General features: G+C 42.7%; 1 protein-coding gene across 1 annotated transcript in view; it reads left to right on the forward strand.

Annotated features, from left to right (window-relative positions):
* Window positions 1–2411: 2411 nt before the first annotated feature.
* Window positions 2412–19796, forward strand: part of TFAP2D (transcription factor AP-2 delta) — a 51858-nt gene continuing 34473 nt past the window's right edge. The window contains exons 1-5 of the mRNA XM_077159230.1: window positions 2412–2450; window positions 3513–4010; window positions 7482–7542; window positions 16787–16952; window positions 17130–17248. Of these exons, the coding sequence (XP_077015345.1) occupies window positions 2412–2450; window positions 3513–4010; window positions 7482–7542; window positions 16787–16952; window positions 17130–17248 (883 nt within the window). The remainder of the gene's footprint in view (window positions 2451–3512; window positions 4011–7481; window positions 7543–16786; window positions 16953–17129; window positions 17249–19796) is intronic.

Genomic DNA, 19796 nt, shown 5'->3' on the forward strand with positions numbered 1-19796 from the left:
AAGTCATTCCATAGGATGGTTGGACTCAACTAGAGGCCAGAGTTCATTATTGAAAGTGTCACAAGGCTACATCTTCCCAGTAAGGGAACTGAAAGTGGCCCTTCTTCTAGACGGGCCACACACATGTGTCAAACGCCCTGAGACAGCAAGCAAAGCAAGCAAGCAGCCGCTCTGAGCCTCCTGGCTGTTCCCAGGGAAAGAGGCTTTTGCACCTGCTGCTTGGACCTAAGCCTCTGAGAGAAGGTCTATTCATCTTCAGAGAAGATGTGTCTGATATTATGACGGCGGGGGAGGGAGGCTTGGGAGGGTGGGAGGGTAATGTTTCTGAGGAGAGGTCATCTTTTCCAACTGGGCTCAGACTAACCAGAGACCCAATATCACCCACTAGAAGTAGGGCATCTGACCATTCCCAAGATAACTTGCTGGCCCTACGCACTCTTCTAGAAGGTGGTTTGAAATTAGATGGAGGCAATGTTCCTAGGGTAAGGTGTCATGACAGCCCCAGCTCCCTCGGATTTATTTATTTCTTCCCTGGAAAGTTGTAGAGACACTGCTCAGGCGTGGCAAACAAAGACTCCATTGTAGACATTTTGGGATCCAGCCAACAGTACCCCTTCTATTTAAAGATCAGGTTGGAAATTCTTCCTTTTCATCTTCATGGGGCTCTCAGTCTCCTGACTTCATTGGACCAAAATATGGAATTTCAAGAAGTGGGGTGAGGAGAGGGGGATAGCGCACCTTGAAAAGGGGAGTAAGTATTGGTTGCTGGCCCCTACATAGGGCTGGAGCATCATGCATCTCCATTTCAGACAATGCATTTCAATTCTGGTCGTGTGCCTTTGTCCATTTGTTTAAAGCAAAGAGCGCTGAGTGACAGCACCAGTTAGCCTGCTGGAGCAGATCCTATTAAACCCTCCCAAACCCCAACCTAAAGAAGAAGAAGAAAAAAAAAGCCACATGCCTGTTTGCCTGGGGCTTATTATTAAGACACCTTCTCAGCTTAAACACTTAAAAGCTAACCAAATGAAATGGCAATTAAGACTGAATTACCCCTTCCATCTCTGAGATGAGTCTGTGGGGCTAGCCAATTCTTACAAGATAGACAAGGTTGGAAAGCCGACCTTACACTGCCTCAGTACTGCGGACAGGAAGCTACCGCCACCCCCTCAGGCGCTAGACGGCTTGGTGGGGGAAGCCGAATTTCCAACGAAGTAAAGCTCAAAAACTGTTTGAAAGTCAAGAAATCTAACGAAGAGACAGAGATGGGCATGCCCTCTCTTTGTAAAATGCAACATCCAAGCACCTAAGGGTTATTTGGGGGGTAATAGTCTTCAAATACCTGGTGTTACTGCTAAATGGTCTACACAAACACCCCTCTCCATCCAGTACTGTTTTTGAAAGGAAAGGGGGAAAACACAAAAGAGGGGGGAAATGGGTTGGGTCAGGGAGTGGAAGACAACGTTTTACCTAAATGTAGAATCTAGTCATACATCTTTATTTTCTTGTATTTTTTAAAAATATATATATATATGTGTATGTATTTATATATACTGCCAGCTGCACTATACCTTTATGATGGAAACTTGGGAGTATCCATCACGGTTTTGTTTCTTTTTAAAGCTGCGGAGAAGTGTAAACCGCCCGTTGTTGCTTTTCCAAAAGGGAAAAAGAACTCAAATTCGATGTAAATATGGAAAGAGCAGCATTGTTTCCACTTGGGTGAAAGCAGACACCCCAATCTGGGTGAAATTGATTTGGGTGCTTGTTGGAAAAAATAGCTTTCAGCATCCAAGGAGTGGAACCAATAGGAATGAACACTTACCCATGTAAAAGGAAGCTTTAATTAATGTATATTTCTTTCTCTAATATACACATATCAGAGCTAGATCTCTATCATCACCAGAAAATGTGTGCAAATTCTCTCTGCAGAGATGAGTCCCCACCTCAGTCGGTATAGAAAAACATGGTAAAGGTTGGAAAAAATGGATAAAAATGTTGAAAGAACCTCCAGTTCCTTATTAGGCGAAGATACAATATTTATTCCTTGTCTCCTGGGATAAATCTCTTCTGCCTATTGTCCTCCCAGTTCTCAGTGCTGATGCTTAATTTTCAAAACTTCTATATTACCAAGGGACCTACGACATCAGCCAAAGAAATACTCAGCAAGTACAAAATCTGTTCCAGGGAGCTGCTTTTGTGCAGAGGGAAAATTTTGTTCCTACAGGTTTTTAAGTGGGTACGAGGCAAGGAGCTATCTGATTCAGGCAAAGCCATTACAATTTAGATCTCTATCTATAGAACATTTTTTTCCTTGAAAAAAATTGGAAAATACAAGAAGTTTGGATTTTTTTTTTTTCCGATTCTTTTTTTGGAGGGGGAAATTGCATCGTAAGCTTTCGGAGCAACCCAACATGTCAACTACCTTTCCGGGACTAGTCCACGATGCCGAGGTATTATTACTTTTTTTTTTTTTTTTTTTTTTTTTTTGAGCGCGCGTGTGTGTGGCGGCGGCGGCGGTGGCAGCTTCCCCTGTCTCTTATCTATATTGGACCGTTACGTTTAATTATAATCTGGCTTTCGGGGGGAAGTTAAGAAGGGAAAGGGGAGAAAGTTCGTTATCACATCTGTCGCCAGGAAGGGCAACTCTCTGCCACGTTAAGAAACATTTGCCATAATGAGGGAAAAACATAATCCTAATAATAAAGAAAGGGAGGAGGGGGTGAGGAGAAAGATAGAAATGGAAAAATGATACTGAGAAAGGCAAAGTAAAGGGATTTATGGGGGGGAGCGGTAGGTGGACAAGGGGGGTGGGGAACAAAGCACCCCTTTTGGAACGGGCTTATTCAAGGAAGGGGAAGCAGAAAGGGGCGACTGCTTTCCCTCCCTCAAATCGCTAAATAAATGAGCAAGTTGCGAGATTTGCATAGACTAGAATATATATGTACATATACACACACACACACACACACACACATATATATATGGATGATTTTGAACAGCTTTGGATCAACACCTCGCATAGGCAGGCACGGAATCTAGGTGTGGGCTCTGGGAGAAGTGGCGAAGCGGCGGCCGGCGCTGGGTGCGTGTGGACGCTCTGGTTCTGCTCCCCGCGGCCCCGGAGTCAGTTTGCAAACCTGGCTCCCTGCGCGTGTTGGGCAGGGGCTCTATGTCTGTATGTGTGCATGCGTGTGTGTGTGTGTGTGTGTGCGCGTGTGTGTGTGTGTGTGTGTGTGTGTGCGGTGTCACCCGCACCTATATAAGAGGGGGGGGGATTTTTTTTTTTTTTCGCTCTCTCGACTGTGAGGACGAGGCCGCCCACCCCTAGTTCGCCTGCTCGCAAGGGCTCTCTGGCAGAGGCGCTGCGCCCGGGCTGCGGCTCGGCCGGAGCCCTGGCTCGGTCCTCCTTGGAGAGCTAGAGAAAGCTCCTAGCTTGGGGAGAGCGGCGCCTTGGTTGCAAAATGACAAACCTCAAGTTTTTCTGCTCTCCCTTTTCCCCCTCTTCCTTCCAGATACGTCACGACGGATCAAACAGCTACCGTTTGATGCAGCTTGGCTGTCTGGAGTCCGTAGCCAATTCCACTGTCGCCTATTCCTCCTCCTCTCCTTTAACTTACTCCACCACCGGCACCGAGTTTGCGTCCCCCTACTTCTCCACTAACCACCAGTACACCCCGCTCCACCATCAGTCCTTTCATTATGAGTTTCAGCACAGCCACCCGGCCGTCACCCCCGACGCCTACTCTCTGAACTCGCTACACCACTCGCAGCAGTACTACCAGCAGATCCACCACGGGGAACCCACCGACTTTATTAACCTGCACAATGCGCGGGCGCTCAAGTCGTCCTGCTTGGACGAGCAGAGGCGAGAGCTGGGCTGCCTCGATGCCTACCGCCGCCACGACCTGTCCCTCATGAGCCATGGCTCTCAGTATGGAATGCACCCAGATCAAAGACTCCTGCCAGGGCCCAGCCTGGGGCTGGCCGCCGCGGGAGCAGACGACTTGCAGGTAAATAAGCATGCAGCGAATTTGTGTGAGCCCTCCCCTCTTCTCTCTCCCCCTCCCTCTCCGTTAATGCTCTGACTATAAACCGTCTCTCCCTCTGTCCCTCTGTCTCTCTCTCTCTCATACATACACACACACACACTCAAACACACACACACTCCTCACTTATAGTTCGCGAAAAAAAAATTAGAGAAGGTGTGAGCCCATTCTATCTCTCTCATTGGATCGAGGTATTTCACCTGGATGAGCCGGGATGCGGCTATCTGCGGCCTCCCACCTTCAGTCTGTCTGCCCAGAAGTCTTTTGTGAATCCACATTTCTGTCCCTGAGGGGGTGGGATGGGAGAGATCAGAGGCTGGGTTTGAGCCAACTGGACCCAGAGTTAGACCCGATAAGTTGATGACCAATCGCGCGTCGCTTTACTGGTACTATTGGTGCGTTCCAAGCATTTGCACCAAACTGAGCTTATAGGGGTCTTACTATTAATTGGGGGAACTGTTTTATTCTCAGAAAAGCATGGGTCAGAAAATTGAGACCCTGAGCTCAAGCTCACCAAATGTACTAAATTGTACAAACTAAAGGATCGCAAATGAAAACCTCAAAAATTAACCCCAGAGAAAGGATCTGTGCAATGACTTCGCCAGGGTGTGAGATTGAGCCTAATTTTATCTCTGGGGTTTGACGTGCTGAAACCTATCTAATTCGATGGTTCACAACTTAGTTTTCCTCAAGCCATTGCGTTTTACATGAGTTGAAACTCCTTAAAAGGAAGAACACGAAGAAAGAAAGGAAGAGAGTGGGCTGGAGAGGAAGGAAAGAGTAAATGAGGAAAGGAAAGAAATAAAAAAAGGGGAAGGGGAAGGAAGGCAAAGGAAAGAAGGAAGGAAGGAAGGAAGGAAGGAAGGAAGGAAGGAAGGAAGGAAGGAAGGAAGGAAGGAAGGAAGGAACTCAGAGTTATGGAGGCCATCACTCACTCATATGATCTCTCCTACTCTCTTCCTTAACGCATTTTTGTACATTCGTTGTCAACGATAGAATTCACAAGTATGCAACTATATTATTGTAGTCATATTTCAAACAAATAAGCCCATACATGTCCATAAAAGTCCTGAAGTCAAACTTCTTTGGGCTCAAAATGCAGCTGTTGTGTGAGTCCCTACTTTTTCAGTTAGTACAAAGCTGAGCACCTTCTCCACTTTCTCTCAAGGAAAGGGGAGCTATTCCAAGAGCCTAAGTTGGAGACATTGAGATCCCTTGTTGCGCACAGAAAATCTTTTCCCCTCATTTACCTCCGAGCAAGAGATTATTTTAAAATTAAAGTGAAAGCCCTTACAGTCCCAACAAAGAGCTATAGCCACAAGATCGGCACAGAAGAAAAAAAATTTGGCTCCATAAACCTTGACTTTCTACATTTATATTCACGAAATAATTTTATACGCTCTGGACATTTTTACATTTTTCACAAGGATCTCCTTATGTCTCAAAGGGAAAAAAATCTGCCATTCAATGCTTAGCTCAACTAAAACCTATTTACTTCTTTTTATAGCCACGTCTGCTGCTGATTTTTTTGTATCTGTACAAATTTTTTTTCTGTGCTAGGCACAAAGCCGGGCATTTTTCAAAAGAGGGGATTAGAACATTTGCAAGCACCAGACAAAGAACAAATCCTGTGCAAAAGGACACCGTAGTTTATCCAATTTTCGACTTAGTGCCATTCAACTGATCATTTATGCAATGTCATCCGACCAAACAACATGTTTTACTTATGAGAGGGAAAACTTTGTTAAGTGAAGAGAACCAAATTCGTTTCTCTTAAGAAATAAATATCTTAACGGTGCGCCAGAGAGTGGGAGGGGCAGCAGTTCTCTTCCTTGGAGAGCTCCGCGGCCTTTTACATTGTAAATTTCAGTTATTTTAAACCTTTCCTACAGTTTATATATATATCTTTAACTCTATTTCCCCATTTATTACTCATGCTGACAGAAATACCCCAAGATATTAGATGAAATAATACAGTGTACGATTTTATATAGATAGATAAAGATAGATATCTATCTGTGGATAGATAGAGAAATTCATCTCCATCTCTATCTATCTATATATCAAATTTGTGAATTTGGAAAGTTATTTTCTTCCACTCTTCCTGGAATTAGCTGGCAGAGTGAAAAAGAAAGAGAGAAAGAGTCATAGCTACTTTTAAAGAGAGAAATGGGGAGGGGTGTGTGGGAGAAACCCGTCTCTCTCCTTTTATTTCTTCCTTTTTAAAACATTCATCAGCATATGCCTCATTTCAAATGCAACAAATGTAAATATACTTTTCCCTGCACAGAATTTTAAGTGAAAGTCCAATGGTTTGGAGGGCGGTCTAAGTCTGCCTAACAGATGCAAACAGTCTTGTGGCTTCAGTTCCATCTTTGAGTCCCCTAAAAAGATTTGCTATGGCCAACAAAGAAAACTGTCACACCTTTTCCCATCACCGCTTTAATTTATGCTCAGTCTCCAAGTTTTTTTTTTTTCATATTGATTTGATAATCACTTTAAGGCAGAACATTTAAAATAAGAAAGAGCTCGTGAGTAGGTTGAAAAGGGGGGTCTTGCAGGCCTGCCTCAATATGGTGAAAATGGGGAGGGGAAAAGGGAGCCAGGGCTGTAAAGGTTGTTTTGTAAAGTGGGTTTTTATTATGCACCGACTCTCTCCGCATTTACTTAACTCTTCACGGGCTGTTGGGTAGGTTAACACCCTTCAAGGCCTCTTTCATGTCCAATACCTCGTTTGTTTGTAAAGGAAAATGAGCCTTTAACACATTTCCATTCAGCAAAAGAGAGAAAGAGAGAGAGAGAAATTTTTATTTTTCTAAATAAAAAAATCAGCAAACCCCTTTTTTCTTCCCAATTCAAATTATTCTTCAATCCATTAGAAGCATGAAGATCCACAGAAAGTGAACCTAAGTATGTTACCTCCATAAGATCCATTTGGGTAGCATTATAGGGTAATCCTACATCTGGGGTGAAATAAGACCCCTATAAGATATCTTGAATCCTACACATGAAATGGCTCTTCTGAACCCCCAAGGAGCCCACAGTCCCAGAACCTGGCATTCCAGCTATAATGTGCTCCACACAGAAAGAACCAAGTAAATGCTGTCTATGTATATGCTATGGGTCTTGATGGAGACTCAAAGGGTTTCTCCTTCTGTGTGCCAAGATGAAAGGCACTCAGGCACTTTGAAGTGTAATATTGTATGGTCCTGTAAAATGCACGCCTTAGGATTTATACAACTTTTAGATTGTGGTTTTTCTTACAGGTTTTTTTTCCTCTTGAAATCTCATGTTTGCTACCGACCTTTCTCCTGCTCAATGATTGCTTTTAAATGCCCACTGAGAAGGGCCTTGGGGATGGGGCAGTTTGAAAGACCTTACCTAAGTGCCAAACCTATTCATTTGCATTTCATTTATTTTATTTCTTTTTTTAAGGGCTCCGTGGAAGCCCAATGTGGGCTAGTTCTCAATGGCCAAGGTGGTGTGATAAGAAGAGGTAAGTAACAATGTGTTAACTGTAAACATTCTTCTCTCATCTGTTGCTTTGTTTTGAAGATCCATTGGTAAACATCAGATATCATGTCTGATGATTAAGAAAATAATTGCTCTTGGTCTGGGACATTTTTATCCTACACAGAAATACCACATTAAAAAGCCTCCCTTCCTCTGATGAGATTCAAACAGAGCCCATGCCAAAAAGGCCTGTGAGAAGAAAGATTTGCTGCCCTGCACAGCACAGCGACAAACCCAAAGTTAGAGATGAAAAACAACAGCAACAACAAAACTTCTAACTCTTTTCACTCTCCCTTCCCCCATTACCACATCCTGGAGCAGAACTTGGGGTCTCATTTAGCCCTAAATGTGCCAGCCACAGCCTGGGTGTTTGAGGTGATGGTGTCAGCTTGAGGCTTTGAGGGATGCTGTGAAAGGCTGGATCTATTGAAGCTTCAGGGGAAGTTAATGAAACACCGATATTGTAGCTGCCCTTATTTTTCTAAGTGTCCAGAACATTTCTTTCTTTAAGAGAGGGTGGGAGGAGGAGGTGGTGTTAACTGTACCGGATAAAGCTTTCTTGTTCCCATCTGTTGAGGAAAACATCTGAATCCAGAGTTACCCATGGAATTGGATGGTTGGGGGAGGCAAGAAGAGAGAAGAGAGCTGTCGATTTTAGCTGGCTCTCGGACACTGAAAGTGGCTGCATTTTCAGATTTCCATTTGACAAAGGTTCTGAACTACAACATTTCCAGGGCCTCAAAGCAATAATATTTCACTGGTTTCCCCACCTAAGTGTACCCAGAGCCTCTGAAGCTTATTTTCCTAGCAAGCTGAGTAACCAGAGGAGCATACAAGCCAAGGGGACCAGCTGTTATCCCAACTTCATACGAATTAATAAGACATGACCTATTCACCAAGACTAATTCCAGCTCCAGGGTCACAGTTGTCTTTAGTGACCAAACCACTGGAAACTGAGTCACTTCTGATGACACCAAATAAATGTTCTTCTGTCTCTCTCCAGTACTTTCAAAGGGTCTTGAAAGATTCCAGTGCTTAAGTATTGGTAGGAAGTAGTGGAGTTTGTCATATTTAAACTGCATATTGACCTGATGTCCAATGTCAAACTCCATTTCAGTTGAAGGGAAAGGAAAACAAGGAATGCTTTCCTTTTTTAATTTGGCAATTGTCATTGTGGATACCTGTACCTTCTGCTTGATTTAAAATAGCTCTTCAGTTCCGTTGTTTTGCCTCTAGGAAATCTGAAAACTATTGGGAAAATAAAACTACTAGTATTGTTCCATAACGATAGAAATTGAGCAATTTTAATCTTGTCACTCAGGCCGATACTCAGCCATATTTAAATTACACAAAACAAGCCTAAGGCTGATGAAAATAGAAATAAAGTACGTACAGTTTCCACGGGGGGGGGGTAAAAACAATAAAAGAAGGTAACACTAAAGGTAAGACCTAGCACTCAGCGTGCACAGAGCAGACGCCGGTGGTGCTGAAGGACAGCGCCACTGATTAGCGTCGGACGCAGGAGCTGCACCGAACACTGCTCACGCTACTGCGGTTTTTCTGCTCACTTCTTCACTTGATCCAGGACCACATTCTCAAAATGCTTGGAAATAGCATCATATCTCACAATCGCTAAGAGTGGGTGGCGATTATTCGGGGTCAAGGGAAAGCAGTTGTGGAATCCATTGAATATCCGGAGAGAGGTTTGGGGGCAACCCCTGTCCCTCAATAACCCCTCAGAGATAGGCTAGCGCTCTTGAGTATCCACAAGGTGGAGGCTGCAGACCTACCCCATCAGAGCCACAGAAATGGTCTTAGTTGATATTTTGTTTATTTTTATAATTCGTTACCTCTTCGTTTCACCTAAAAAGCAGTGCTGAATCTGCTATTTTCAACCAAATAGTGATCTTTTAGGAGAACAGAGTGGCTTCAAAGAGAAAGGAGTGCAACTTGGGGTATATGTCTACTTTGTTTGGCTAGACACTAAACCTCACATTGAGAAAGAATTCGGACTTTAGCTACTCAGAATTCATTTTCATGTGTCTTAGAGATAGGCCAATTAACCTGTTTGAACCCCGGAGACCAGGGAGCACGGCTGTGCTTGTATTTCCTCTAAAGACTTTCAATGTTGGTAATAATTTACAAAAGAATAGCAAAGATTGCAAGGAAATAGCGCATTAATACAGGGCGTATGTCCTCCCAGAGCTTGCCCGGCCCTCTCGTCTCTGCACTGGTGTTTCTTGAAGAAACACTAACGAAGCCCCTTCTTTCTGTGATCACGGTAAGATGAAGAACCCGTAATATCAATAACTCATGTCACCTTTAGTCATCAAAAAATCGGATGAGAACATTCAGACACTCTGCCATGCCGCTATCCCTCACAAACTCAATATTGTGTAATAGCTTAGATGGGAATATCTGTTTCTGTTAAAATCCTTGCTTTACAGGTGACTGCAGATGAAATACGATTTCTTAAAAAGCGCAACTTTTTATTCAATTTCTCTCACCTTTCAACCTCCCGGATAAACTTACATTTCTAATAATTTCCGGAAATTACCGTGGAGGGTGATTGTGGTATTAAATTTCACTTCCCAAGACCCTTGAATGTCTTTTCTGAAGAAACACAAAGCACTGAGTGGTTACATGAGTTCGCCAAGGCTGTTCTTGATTTACAGTGTATGGGGGTAAGGGGGAGGCATTCTTTAAATTTGGCCACTTCTACTTTCAAAGAACAAAACATTATTTTCCGGATTCACTTTGGTAAGTGACAATTACATTGTTTTTGCCTCTAATGAAGGTGGGTTAGCCAAAGAATGCGCGACGCAGGCGGCAGCGGCGGGGTAATTACCATCTAGATAAAATATTTGCCACAGCCTCGGTGGCGCAGCTCCCGGCGCGCTCACTCTCGGTTAATGGTGTGCGCGATTTCGCCAGCAGCTCCGCCACTCCAACCATCAGAACCAATAATCTTTACTTTACCCAGTGCTCGCGTATCGATAGCTTCTCTTGCCTAGGGCGTCGGCTTTGATATGTTAATATTTCTGAGTAGCAAATTCTGCAGAGATCATATTAATGTTGTACGTACAGAGTGGAGCTTTGCTTTCGTTGAATATTCAGATCTCGGGTTTCAAAAGGCCTCTCTTGAAGAAATGAGACTTCTATTTACAGGAGTCGTCTGTGTTTTTAATCATTAAAAAAAAAAAAAGAGAAAGGAAAACCCACTCTTCTTTTCCCCATGAATCTTCTGAAGCTCCCTCCTGGCCCCCTCCCATTTGTCAGACGCTAATCCCTTTCATTTCTCGCTCTGAGTATTTAATATTAGGAAAACGATGATGATGGTGGTGGCGGTGGTGGTGGTGGTGGTGATGAAGCTAATAATGAATGGAGGGGTAGAAGATCAATTGTGTAGAGAGCTGTGGCCTTCACAGGAAGACGGCGATGAGATGACAAGACCCAGCGTTTCTACATTTGGGTGAAAAGTGATGTTTTGGCCCGGGTCTTTTTTGTGAAATCGAGATAGCAAACTCAAAAAAAAAAAAAAAAAAAAAAAAAAAAAAGGAATAAAACGAAGAAAGAAAAAAATGAAAAAAATTAATAGGGGGAAGTGCCCTTGTTTCTCTTTGTGATCACTATCCCTTGCAGCCCCAGGCAAATTTCAGAAGCTTAAATACCTCCATAGCCTCTGGGCCAAGCGAAGAGGGAACGGACCCGGCCACCGGCAGGCAGAAGCTCTTTCTCGATTGCCCGTGGCTACACAAAATACAAACTACTTTGAATCAAAACATTTTGGGGGAATTAATATGATTTGAACTCTGCACGTTTTAAGAGAACAGGAGTTTGTCAGAATGCTTAGAGGCACGCCAAGGAGGAGGCTGAAACGCTGCGGTACAAACACTGTCAGATCTGATTTAATTTTTTTTTAAAGTGCTTTCAGTTTAGCATCAGTCGCCCCAAATCTGCCAATAACAGGGTGGATGGCCTGGTTGCTTTACCTTTCTGGGGCCCTGATGATGACCAGCGGGCTGCTAGGTTCAGGGGTTGCGCCTCCCTCACCTTCGCGTTTCCTGAGATCCTTTGAAGCGGTGGAATCCGGGTTAGAGAGAGCCTTTTGCTCTTTCAGCCGCTCTTGGAAGGAGTGAGATTAGGGAAGGATGAAAAGCCTCCTTCTTCCTTTGTCGGGGCTCGGAATGAAAGACAGACTACCCAGAACCTCTAACTCTAACTTTCCAAAATTCATTTCTATGGCACATCCATTGTGGGTGAAACAGAACCAGATATTACACCTGGAGGCTTCAGGTGCCGATTACTGTAGATTAGAAATTCAATCTCCTTTATATGAAGCCTAAAACTCATATGCCAAGGGATCTAGAATCATGGTTTGTTGGAAATATTTTTTGAGGGGGTGAGGCGCTTTTCCATGGCCTACTGCCTTGTCTCTTTCTTTACTAATTTAAAATATCACCAAGGCCGAAGTGTTCTCTGCAATGGGCTGGGGGGATTTATTCCCGCCCCCGCCCCCGCCCCCCCATTATACATCCACCCCCTCATTAAACCAGCCCGTCTCCCATTGTTGACCTCCCTTTCTTTTGTTCTGCCCGAAATCTGTGCCGGGAGGAGAGCTTTCAGTTCTGGTAAGCCAGTCATACCTGTAATGGTATATCCTTCTCCAAACAGCGCAATTCACTGCTGACACATCGTCAGAGGCCTACTTAATTTCAATTAAGCCCGTACGTTCTTTGCTGTTTCATTACAATTAATATCTGCTGCCTACGTGATGGGAGTGTGGGGGAGGGGAGAAGAGAACGAGGCTAGAGGGAAACCAGCCAAGTATGATACTACCCCTCCCAACTCACACACGCACCTCGAAGAAATGCAACCGCAGAACAAACAGGGACAGGAAGCTCTCGTAATAGCTTACACATTTTAAATGTGTCAGAAAAAAAAACGAGCGATCACTGGAGATGAAGAAGGGGAGAAAAAATCCCTGCCGTTTGTATTTCTTTCATTTGAATTGTAAACATCTGTTTGGCTGTAAGGCGAACAGAACATTTATTTTGCTCTCAAGATTTGGTCTAATTATGTCAACACCGACGCTGCGGCGAGGGGGGCGGTGCCGCGGCTTTGGAGAGGATGCGCGCAGTGGGCCCGCGCCGGGAAGGCCGCCAGAAAGTATTGATCGCGCCTGGAGAGAAAGCCCAGAGCCTCCTGCTAGGTCTCAGCCTGTTCTTAAAGGGGGGTGGAGGGAGGGAGGTGTGGAGAGGGGCGGGTGGCTCTAAGGTAGCTTTAGGGGCGCTGGGTGAGCAGTCGCTCCTCCGAGACAGCCACGGTTGTTTCCTCTGCCCTAATTGCTGGGGAAGAGGAGTGAACACGCGCGCAGACGTCCGCGCTGGGCTTTACCATCCTGTTGCCGCGCAAACTGTGGAAGGAAGTCTTGTTGCGCCCCACAACTCGTATCCCTTGTTGTGGTGGTTGCTCTCATAGTGGCGGGGTCGGGTGGCCTTTTCCAGATTGTAGAGCCCACGGGCGTCCATTTTCCCGTGGCGCTCCCCTTAATGTGAGGAGATAAGGTTTGAGCATCACCATTTTTCAGATGGACAAACTGAGACCCAGAGAAATGAAATGAGTCACCCAAGGTTGCATGGGTCTCTAGTTGGTCAGGTCCTTACTTGTGGCCCAGTGCCCTTTCCACTATCCCACACGGTGCGGGCAGACACAAGGCCAGACATTTCCAGCTGGGGGAAGAAGAGCAGAGCCCCAATTCCTGCTTCTAATGGCTACGTGTGACCTAACAAGGTCTGGCAGCTGGAGAATGTGATTTATGCATTGTGTGCCTAATTGTGTCACACTCACCCTAAATAGTTGGCTGACTTCTTCCTGCAGCCATGGCAAAGTTAACTCTTTTATGATAGCCCTCTCCTAGAGAAGTGACCTTGAGTAGATAGTCCCTAATTTTTTTTTCTTTTACCATAGCTACACATCTGAGTTTGCAGTATCACTGGAAATAGGGGGTCCATCTCCACGTTTCAATTTTAAAAATAGTGACCTCCATGAAAGCATTGCTTCTGCACCCTAAGAGTGGGAAACATGAACTTCTGGAGCAGTTCTCCGTAAGGATTCCAATTGTGCCACCAGAGACACTCCTTGCTGGGTCTAGAATTCATTATCATACCATTTAAATAAGAGCTGACAGGCAGCGTGAGCACCATGAGGAACTTCAACAGGCGACACTGGGGATGAATATTATAAATGTCTTGGCCTCTCTGCTATTTCATAACTTCCTTTCTTTGAGATTTCATTGTTGTCACCTGTAGTCCAGATCCCCTTAAAGAAGTCTTACTCCATCAGGACCTTCATTCCAAATGCAAAACTTTGGTTAAGTTGACCTGTTACTCTTCCCTATCTCCCTAAAATCTGTGGGAAAAAAGATATCAGGTTCCCATGTTGCTGCAAACTCTACAAGTTGCCAAATCTTTAGCCAGGACGAGAGAGTTTCCCAAGGCTGCAGCAATGCCAACTATCAAAGCAACAGAAATTCCCTTTAAAGATGCTGTGACATAAAAAATAAAAGACTCTAGAGTTGATAGCTGAATGCAAAATAAATCCTCCAGGCACTTTGTGCGTGCATAAAGCATACTCTTAATATGCAGCCTGTGTAACTTACCTAATAAATGCTTATTTGAGAATAAGCCAGAAGCCCAGTCTGGATACATGAGAGAAAGGCCGAGGACACAGTGTCTTAGGACATGGCTAAGTAGCAGACCCGGTGGCTTTCCTGGAAACATCTGGCTTTCAGCATATAGGGTTCACTTTGCCAAAACCAGGGCTGTTTTTCAATGGGACAAAGCCTACTTTAACTCCTCATTTTGCAATAATGATTGTTTTCTGCTTTTCCCTAATTATATTTTTTAGCCCATTAAAGGTTAGTAAAGGTAGAAAAGGTCTAAGCTTGAGTCCTTCCCTCCCCTTAGAAGCCAGGAAAACAATACATATACATACTCAAACACTCTCTTCTTTCACTCATAATAAACATGAGCTATGTTGGGTGAGATTCCTTGTGCCCTCAGTTGTGTAGCTGCAAGGTAAGAATGTTTTATGCAAGAATATGAATTTGCTTATGACTCATAGTAATTGTAGATGGGCGATGGGGTTCTATGGTTTTCGGATTTAAAAATCATGACTTTCTTGTTTAATATTCTTGCTTCGAATGGACCTCACAATGACCTAAATTCCAGAATAGTTAAGATCATGATACTCACGTTATCACTCTAAAACTTAGATTTGTTGATACCCAACTTACCTTGCTTTCCTGTTCACCTCAACTTTTGAGAAGTTACAGGAGTTATCTATTTTGCATTTATAGGTACAAAGAGAGCACATTTGTGTTTTTTTTTGGGGGGGGGAGACTGGAGGTATTTTAGAACTCTTTCTGGGAGTGTGAGATGGGGAAACGCTGGTGACTTTTGGTCTCCAGCTCCAGAGGCAGGTGTTTGCATGGATTTCTGTGGTGTTTGGAACAAGTTTGATGCCAAGAAAGGGATTTTCATTTGACAACTTGAAATTATGATCTCTCAGATATCACCTGAGGGCGGATTTCCAGGCACTGCCATTTGAAATTCAGTTGAGTGTACAGGACCAGTTCCCAGTTTGGAGAGAGCTGGCTGCCCTGATGTTTCACTATTGCCTCTCCTATTTGTTGAGGCATTAGGGGGCAATCATGGGCCTCAATACTTAGGGAAAGAGGCCTTAGAACCCAGCACTTTCAGGGGATATGTAAATGATCATAAGACAGCCAGGAGGGATTCTAGAAAGTACAATGGAAGAACCACTTTTAGAATGGGACAAGGTTAGTCTGTTCTCTTCACCTAGGTTCCTAGGACTGCTTTGCCGTTTTAAACATCCCCCATCCTCCCATATTCTTCAGGCTCTGTGCAAAAGAACACACCTAAATCCAAATGCCAGAGACTCCACCAACACACCATTCCCTCTGAATTGTTAGTAAAAGAGAGGAGGAGCTACCTGGGAGGTTAGTGGTGAGCCTTAGACTAAGGCTTCTCAAGCTTTAATGTACATATTTACCAGCTGGGAAGTCTTGTTAAAATGTAGATTTGGACTCTGAAGGTCTGAGTATGGGTTCAGCATTCTTCATTTCTAGCAAGCTCCCAATTGAGGATGCTGCCAGTTGAGGAACACATATTGAACAACAAAAAAATGTTTTAGACAATATTCCCCTGCCCATTTTTCTTCTACCACCTTTATATTTTCTGTTTTCCCTCATACAACTTCACCTTTTAATGGAAGAGGGTCTCAAGTTTGTCCATCAATGATGATTTGTTTTTCCAATTTGCCACTGAACCAAAAAACCCTGCCCTCAGATTGCTCAACGCTTGTAATGAGGCAGTCTTGGACCCCAGGGCTTTATAGTCGTTATGCTAGCAGTATGGACACTGGCATAGGGTTTTGCAGTGGGGAAGGAACTGGGCAGCTAAAAACCCTCTCTGGCCATGATTACCCTTGGATTCTTGAGTCTACTTTGGTCATCAGCTGCTTGAACGTAGGGACGGCACTCTGTTCTTCCTGGAGGAGAGAGTAGCTCAAGGGACTTTCTGGACCTCAGAGACAGAAGGGTTTTTCTCTAGCAGTCTCAGCATGTCACTGTTTGTCTGCACTTCCAGAGGCTTCTGGTAATGGACAAATGATTTTTAGTGGTGCCTGGGTATGACATGACTATAGTATCTTTAGTCAGTATACAGATAAAGGAAAGGAAATGGCAGTTCTCAAACATTTTGGAAACATTTTGGACTTTTATCTATATAGTAAGTCATGGATAAAAAGTTTATATCCATTGCGCATACACATCCACTCTCACACACACAGAGCCATAGATAACTAATAACTACCCTTTGTGGGCTTTATTGGTGGGTATCAGAGTTTTTAATTAATTGAAGTGTTTCTTGGTGTGGATGCTGTCAAAATTAACACAGCTGGTGGGGTTGACAATTTGAGATGAAAATAAGGATGCCAATTTTTTCTGAAATTGCAATTGTACCCTTAACACACATTTTCTGTGTGATATTTGAAAGACAAAACCATGGCTGTTATTTGAAAGTACATCTTCAGAGCAGCTTTCTAGCTGTATTCCCGAAACCAGAGTGGCACCTTAATTTTAACTACCTCTCATGCTTTTATCCTCTCTCGTCACTAATATGTATGTACTTTTCCTTCTCAAGGTGGCACCTGTGTGGTCAATCCTACAGACTTGTTTTGTTCTGTCCCGGGCCGTTTGTCCCTTCTCAGTTCTACTTCCAAATACAAGGTGACCATTGCTGAAGTCAAGAGGCGTCTCTCACCTCCTGAATGCCTCAATGCTTCACTCTTGGGAGGCATTTTAAGACGGTAAGACAAAGTTGTTTTCTGGCACAGGGGATCTCCTGACCATCACTACCACACTCCTTGACAGCCAGCCCTTATATCTTCCCTCTGATGTTGAGTTCCACAGATGGGAAAGTCTTCTCAAATTTTTTCTTCAGAATAGAAACTTTCATAACTCAGTTTTTATTCATTCTTGAATAGAGCAAAATCCAAGAATGGGGGCCGCTGCCTGAGAGAGAAACTGGATAGGCTTGGCTTGAATTTACCAGCAGGAAGACGGAAAGCAGCCAATGTTACTCTCCTCACTTCCTTAGTTGAAGGTAGGACTTTCAGCTCTGCAAAGTAATGGAGAAGGGTTGGCATATCTTCAAAATTCAGGTTTGTTAGATGGTACTGTTTATTTTTGCCTATACTATTAATCAAGACAGTTAACAATCATAGGTGTTTTTCTAGACTAATAATGATTAAATTAGACTTAGTATAGGGCTTAGATAACTCATAAAAAAATCCTTTAATTTACTGACCTTGTAGTGAATAGCAAAAACAAGACAATGAAAGATTTAAGTACTGCAAAGTATTCTCCAAAAAACAACAAAAAGCTAGCTGTTTTATTTTCATTTTTATGATTGTTTAGTTTAGAGTTCAGATAAATCTGGTTTAACTCATTGTAATTCAGTGCAACATGATCTACAGGATAAATAATAAACTTTTATGAAATGTTCACAGGAGTCTAGGCATAGTACCAAGCCTGAAAGCGCATTGTCTTAATCCTAGTAAACATCTCTTAAAATATGGGGAAGTTCAATGGCTTTATAGGTGAATATGCTGAGTCACAGGGAGGTTAAGATTAGGCAGTGGTATAGAGACAGAGGTGGAAATATATTCACAGAAGATAGTTTATTTCGATTTACCTTTTTCCCTTTATTTATTCTATAAGGACTAATTTTACATATTCTCATCCAGCCTTCTTTTAAGAAGTAGTATTATTGGTGCCTTATTTTTTATTTTAACTTTGTTGAGGACTTTTGAATGTCAAAGGAATGTTCTTCAATAATCCAGAATGCTATTGTTTTAAATGTGAAAAGTAGGAGTCTTTTTGCAAAGCCTCACCTGAACACACCTGTGGCATTTTTCTTGCATAGGTGACCTATCTGTCTTGCATGATAGAAGATTATATGTGATGAAATGCATAAACAATTATCTTGCCTTTTCAGATTAATAATCCATAGTACTTACTATGCAACTTGACATGGCCTTGATTAGATTGCTTTGGTGATTTTTGCTTTGTTCCCTAATATTAATGATAATAACAACCATACCAATAAGACCATTAGTTACTAACATTTAATAAGTGTTAGTGTGTTCTATATTGTGTGCTGAGTTTGCCTATGTAGTAGAGGTATTTGATATCATCTCCTATATGGGATGGAGGTACCGGGGGAAGGGCAGAGTAGAAAATATGACTAAGGAATTGGCTCTAAGGAAAATAGATTCCTGCTTAATTTAAGTAAGAATTTTGAAATTACAGCTGTTAAAAACAGAATGAAACACTTGTTTAGTATATAATGGAGGGGATTACTCATATGGGTGATAGGACTTGAGTACTTCTCAAACCCTATTTCATGGAAGAATCCACTAAGGAGAATTAAAAGAAAAAATGCCTGAGGTCCATCCCCAAACCAATTGAAACTCAAGCTCTGAGGGTATGACCCAAGCATTTACATTTTTTTTCAAACTTTCCTCATGATTTTAATCTATTCTGAGGTTTAAGGATCATGAAAATAAATGACCCTTGGGATCATTTCCATTAACCAGGATTGATTGGCTACAAATGCCCATGAAAGTTGTAACTGATGTAAAAATTAAGAGCCCTGAGAAAGACCTTTCTCTACTCTGTCTGTAAATGTACTGGCTGGTACAAACTGAAATATGGAGAGTAATAAAAGAGGACATTTAAAATTCTTACTAGGTTCTACAGTTGTCAAAAAACACTAGAGTATTCTGTATAGAAATCACCAATCTGTGTTACCAGGAAGGGTGCAGGTTAAATATGTGAAATCCTAGCACGATCTCTGTGGCTTTACCATCTTCTCTGTTAGCACACCTCTCCTATCAAACAAGTACCCAACTTCTTTCTCATTCATTTAACTTCTGTTCACAGAGAACTCTCAGTGATGGCTGATGAAACTTAAGAAGTGTCCTTCCCAGGTGGACCTTACTTTAGTTGGGTAATCTCTCAATTCTCCACATATTATGACCCTCAAACACATACACACGCATGTTCGATCTTTGAACATTGCATTACCATGTGCAATGTTCTCTGATATTTTAATATTCTATTCCAAAAATTTTTGTTCTTTTTAAGTGCTGATTATAAACCCACTAAATTTATTTCACGATTTACTATTGAGTCATAACCCTCAGTTTAAAAAATTGTAAGTGATCAAAGGACATGAGGAGCCTAGTATTTGAAGAATAAAAGCATTTCATCCAAATTAAAATAGGCTTTATTTTAGCCTTGGGTTAGGTAGAAGGGCAGCCTCATTGTTGAGAACTCTCTTAAATAATTTTATTTCAACATTTCAGTTGAATTGGTGGTGACAGCTGATGACTCCTTTCGCATTAGGTTCATGGTCTACGGAAGCTTGCAGATGATGCTGGATATCTATGGAAAAATAGTGACTCATATCTGATTTATCAACCTCCTGGGAGATTGAAATAGTGGATATTTCTCTTTGGAACTTTTGAGACCTTGATCCTTTTTAAGCTGACATGGATCTGATTCAGGTCTTTCAAGTTTAGTCTGCTTGCACAATTTTAGGCTGTACAAACGTCACTATATTTACCAGTTGAGGTTCATAAGCCCTT

Source organism: Tamandua tetradactyla, chromosome 5, assembly GCF_023851605.1.
Source record: "Tamandua tetradactyla isolate mTamTet1 chromosome 5, mTamTet1.pri, whole genome shotgun sequence".
Classification (NCBI taxonomy): Eukaryota; Metazoa; Chordata; class Mammalia; order Pilosa; family Myrmecophagidae; genus Tamandua; species Tamandua tetradactyla.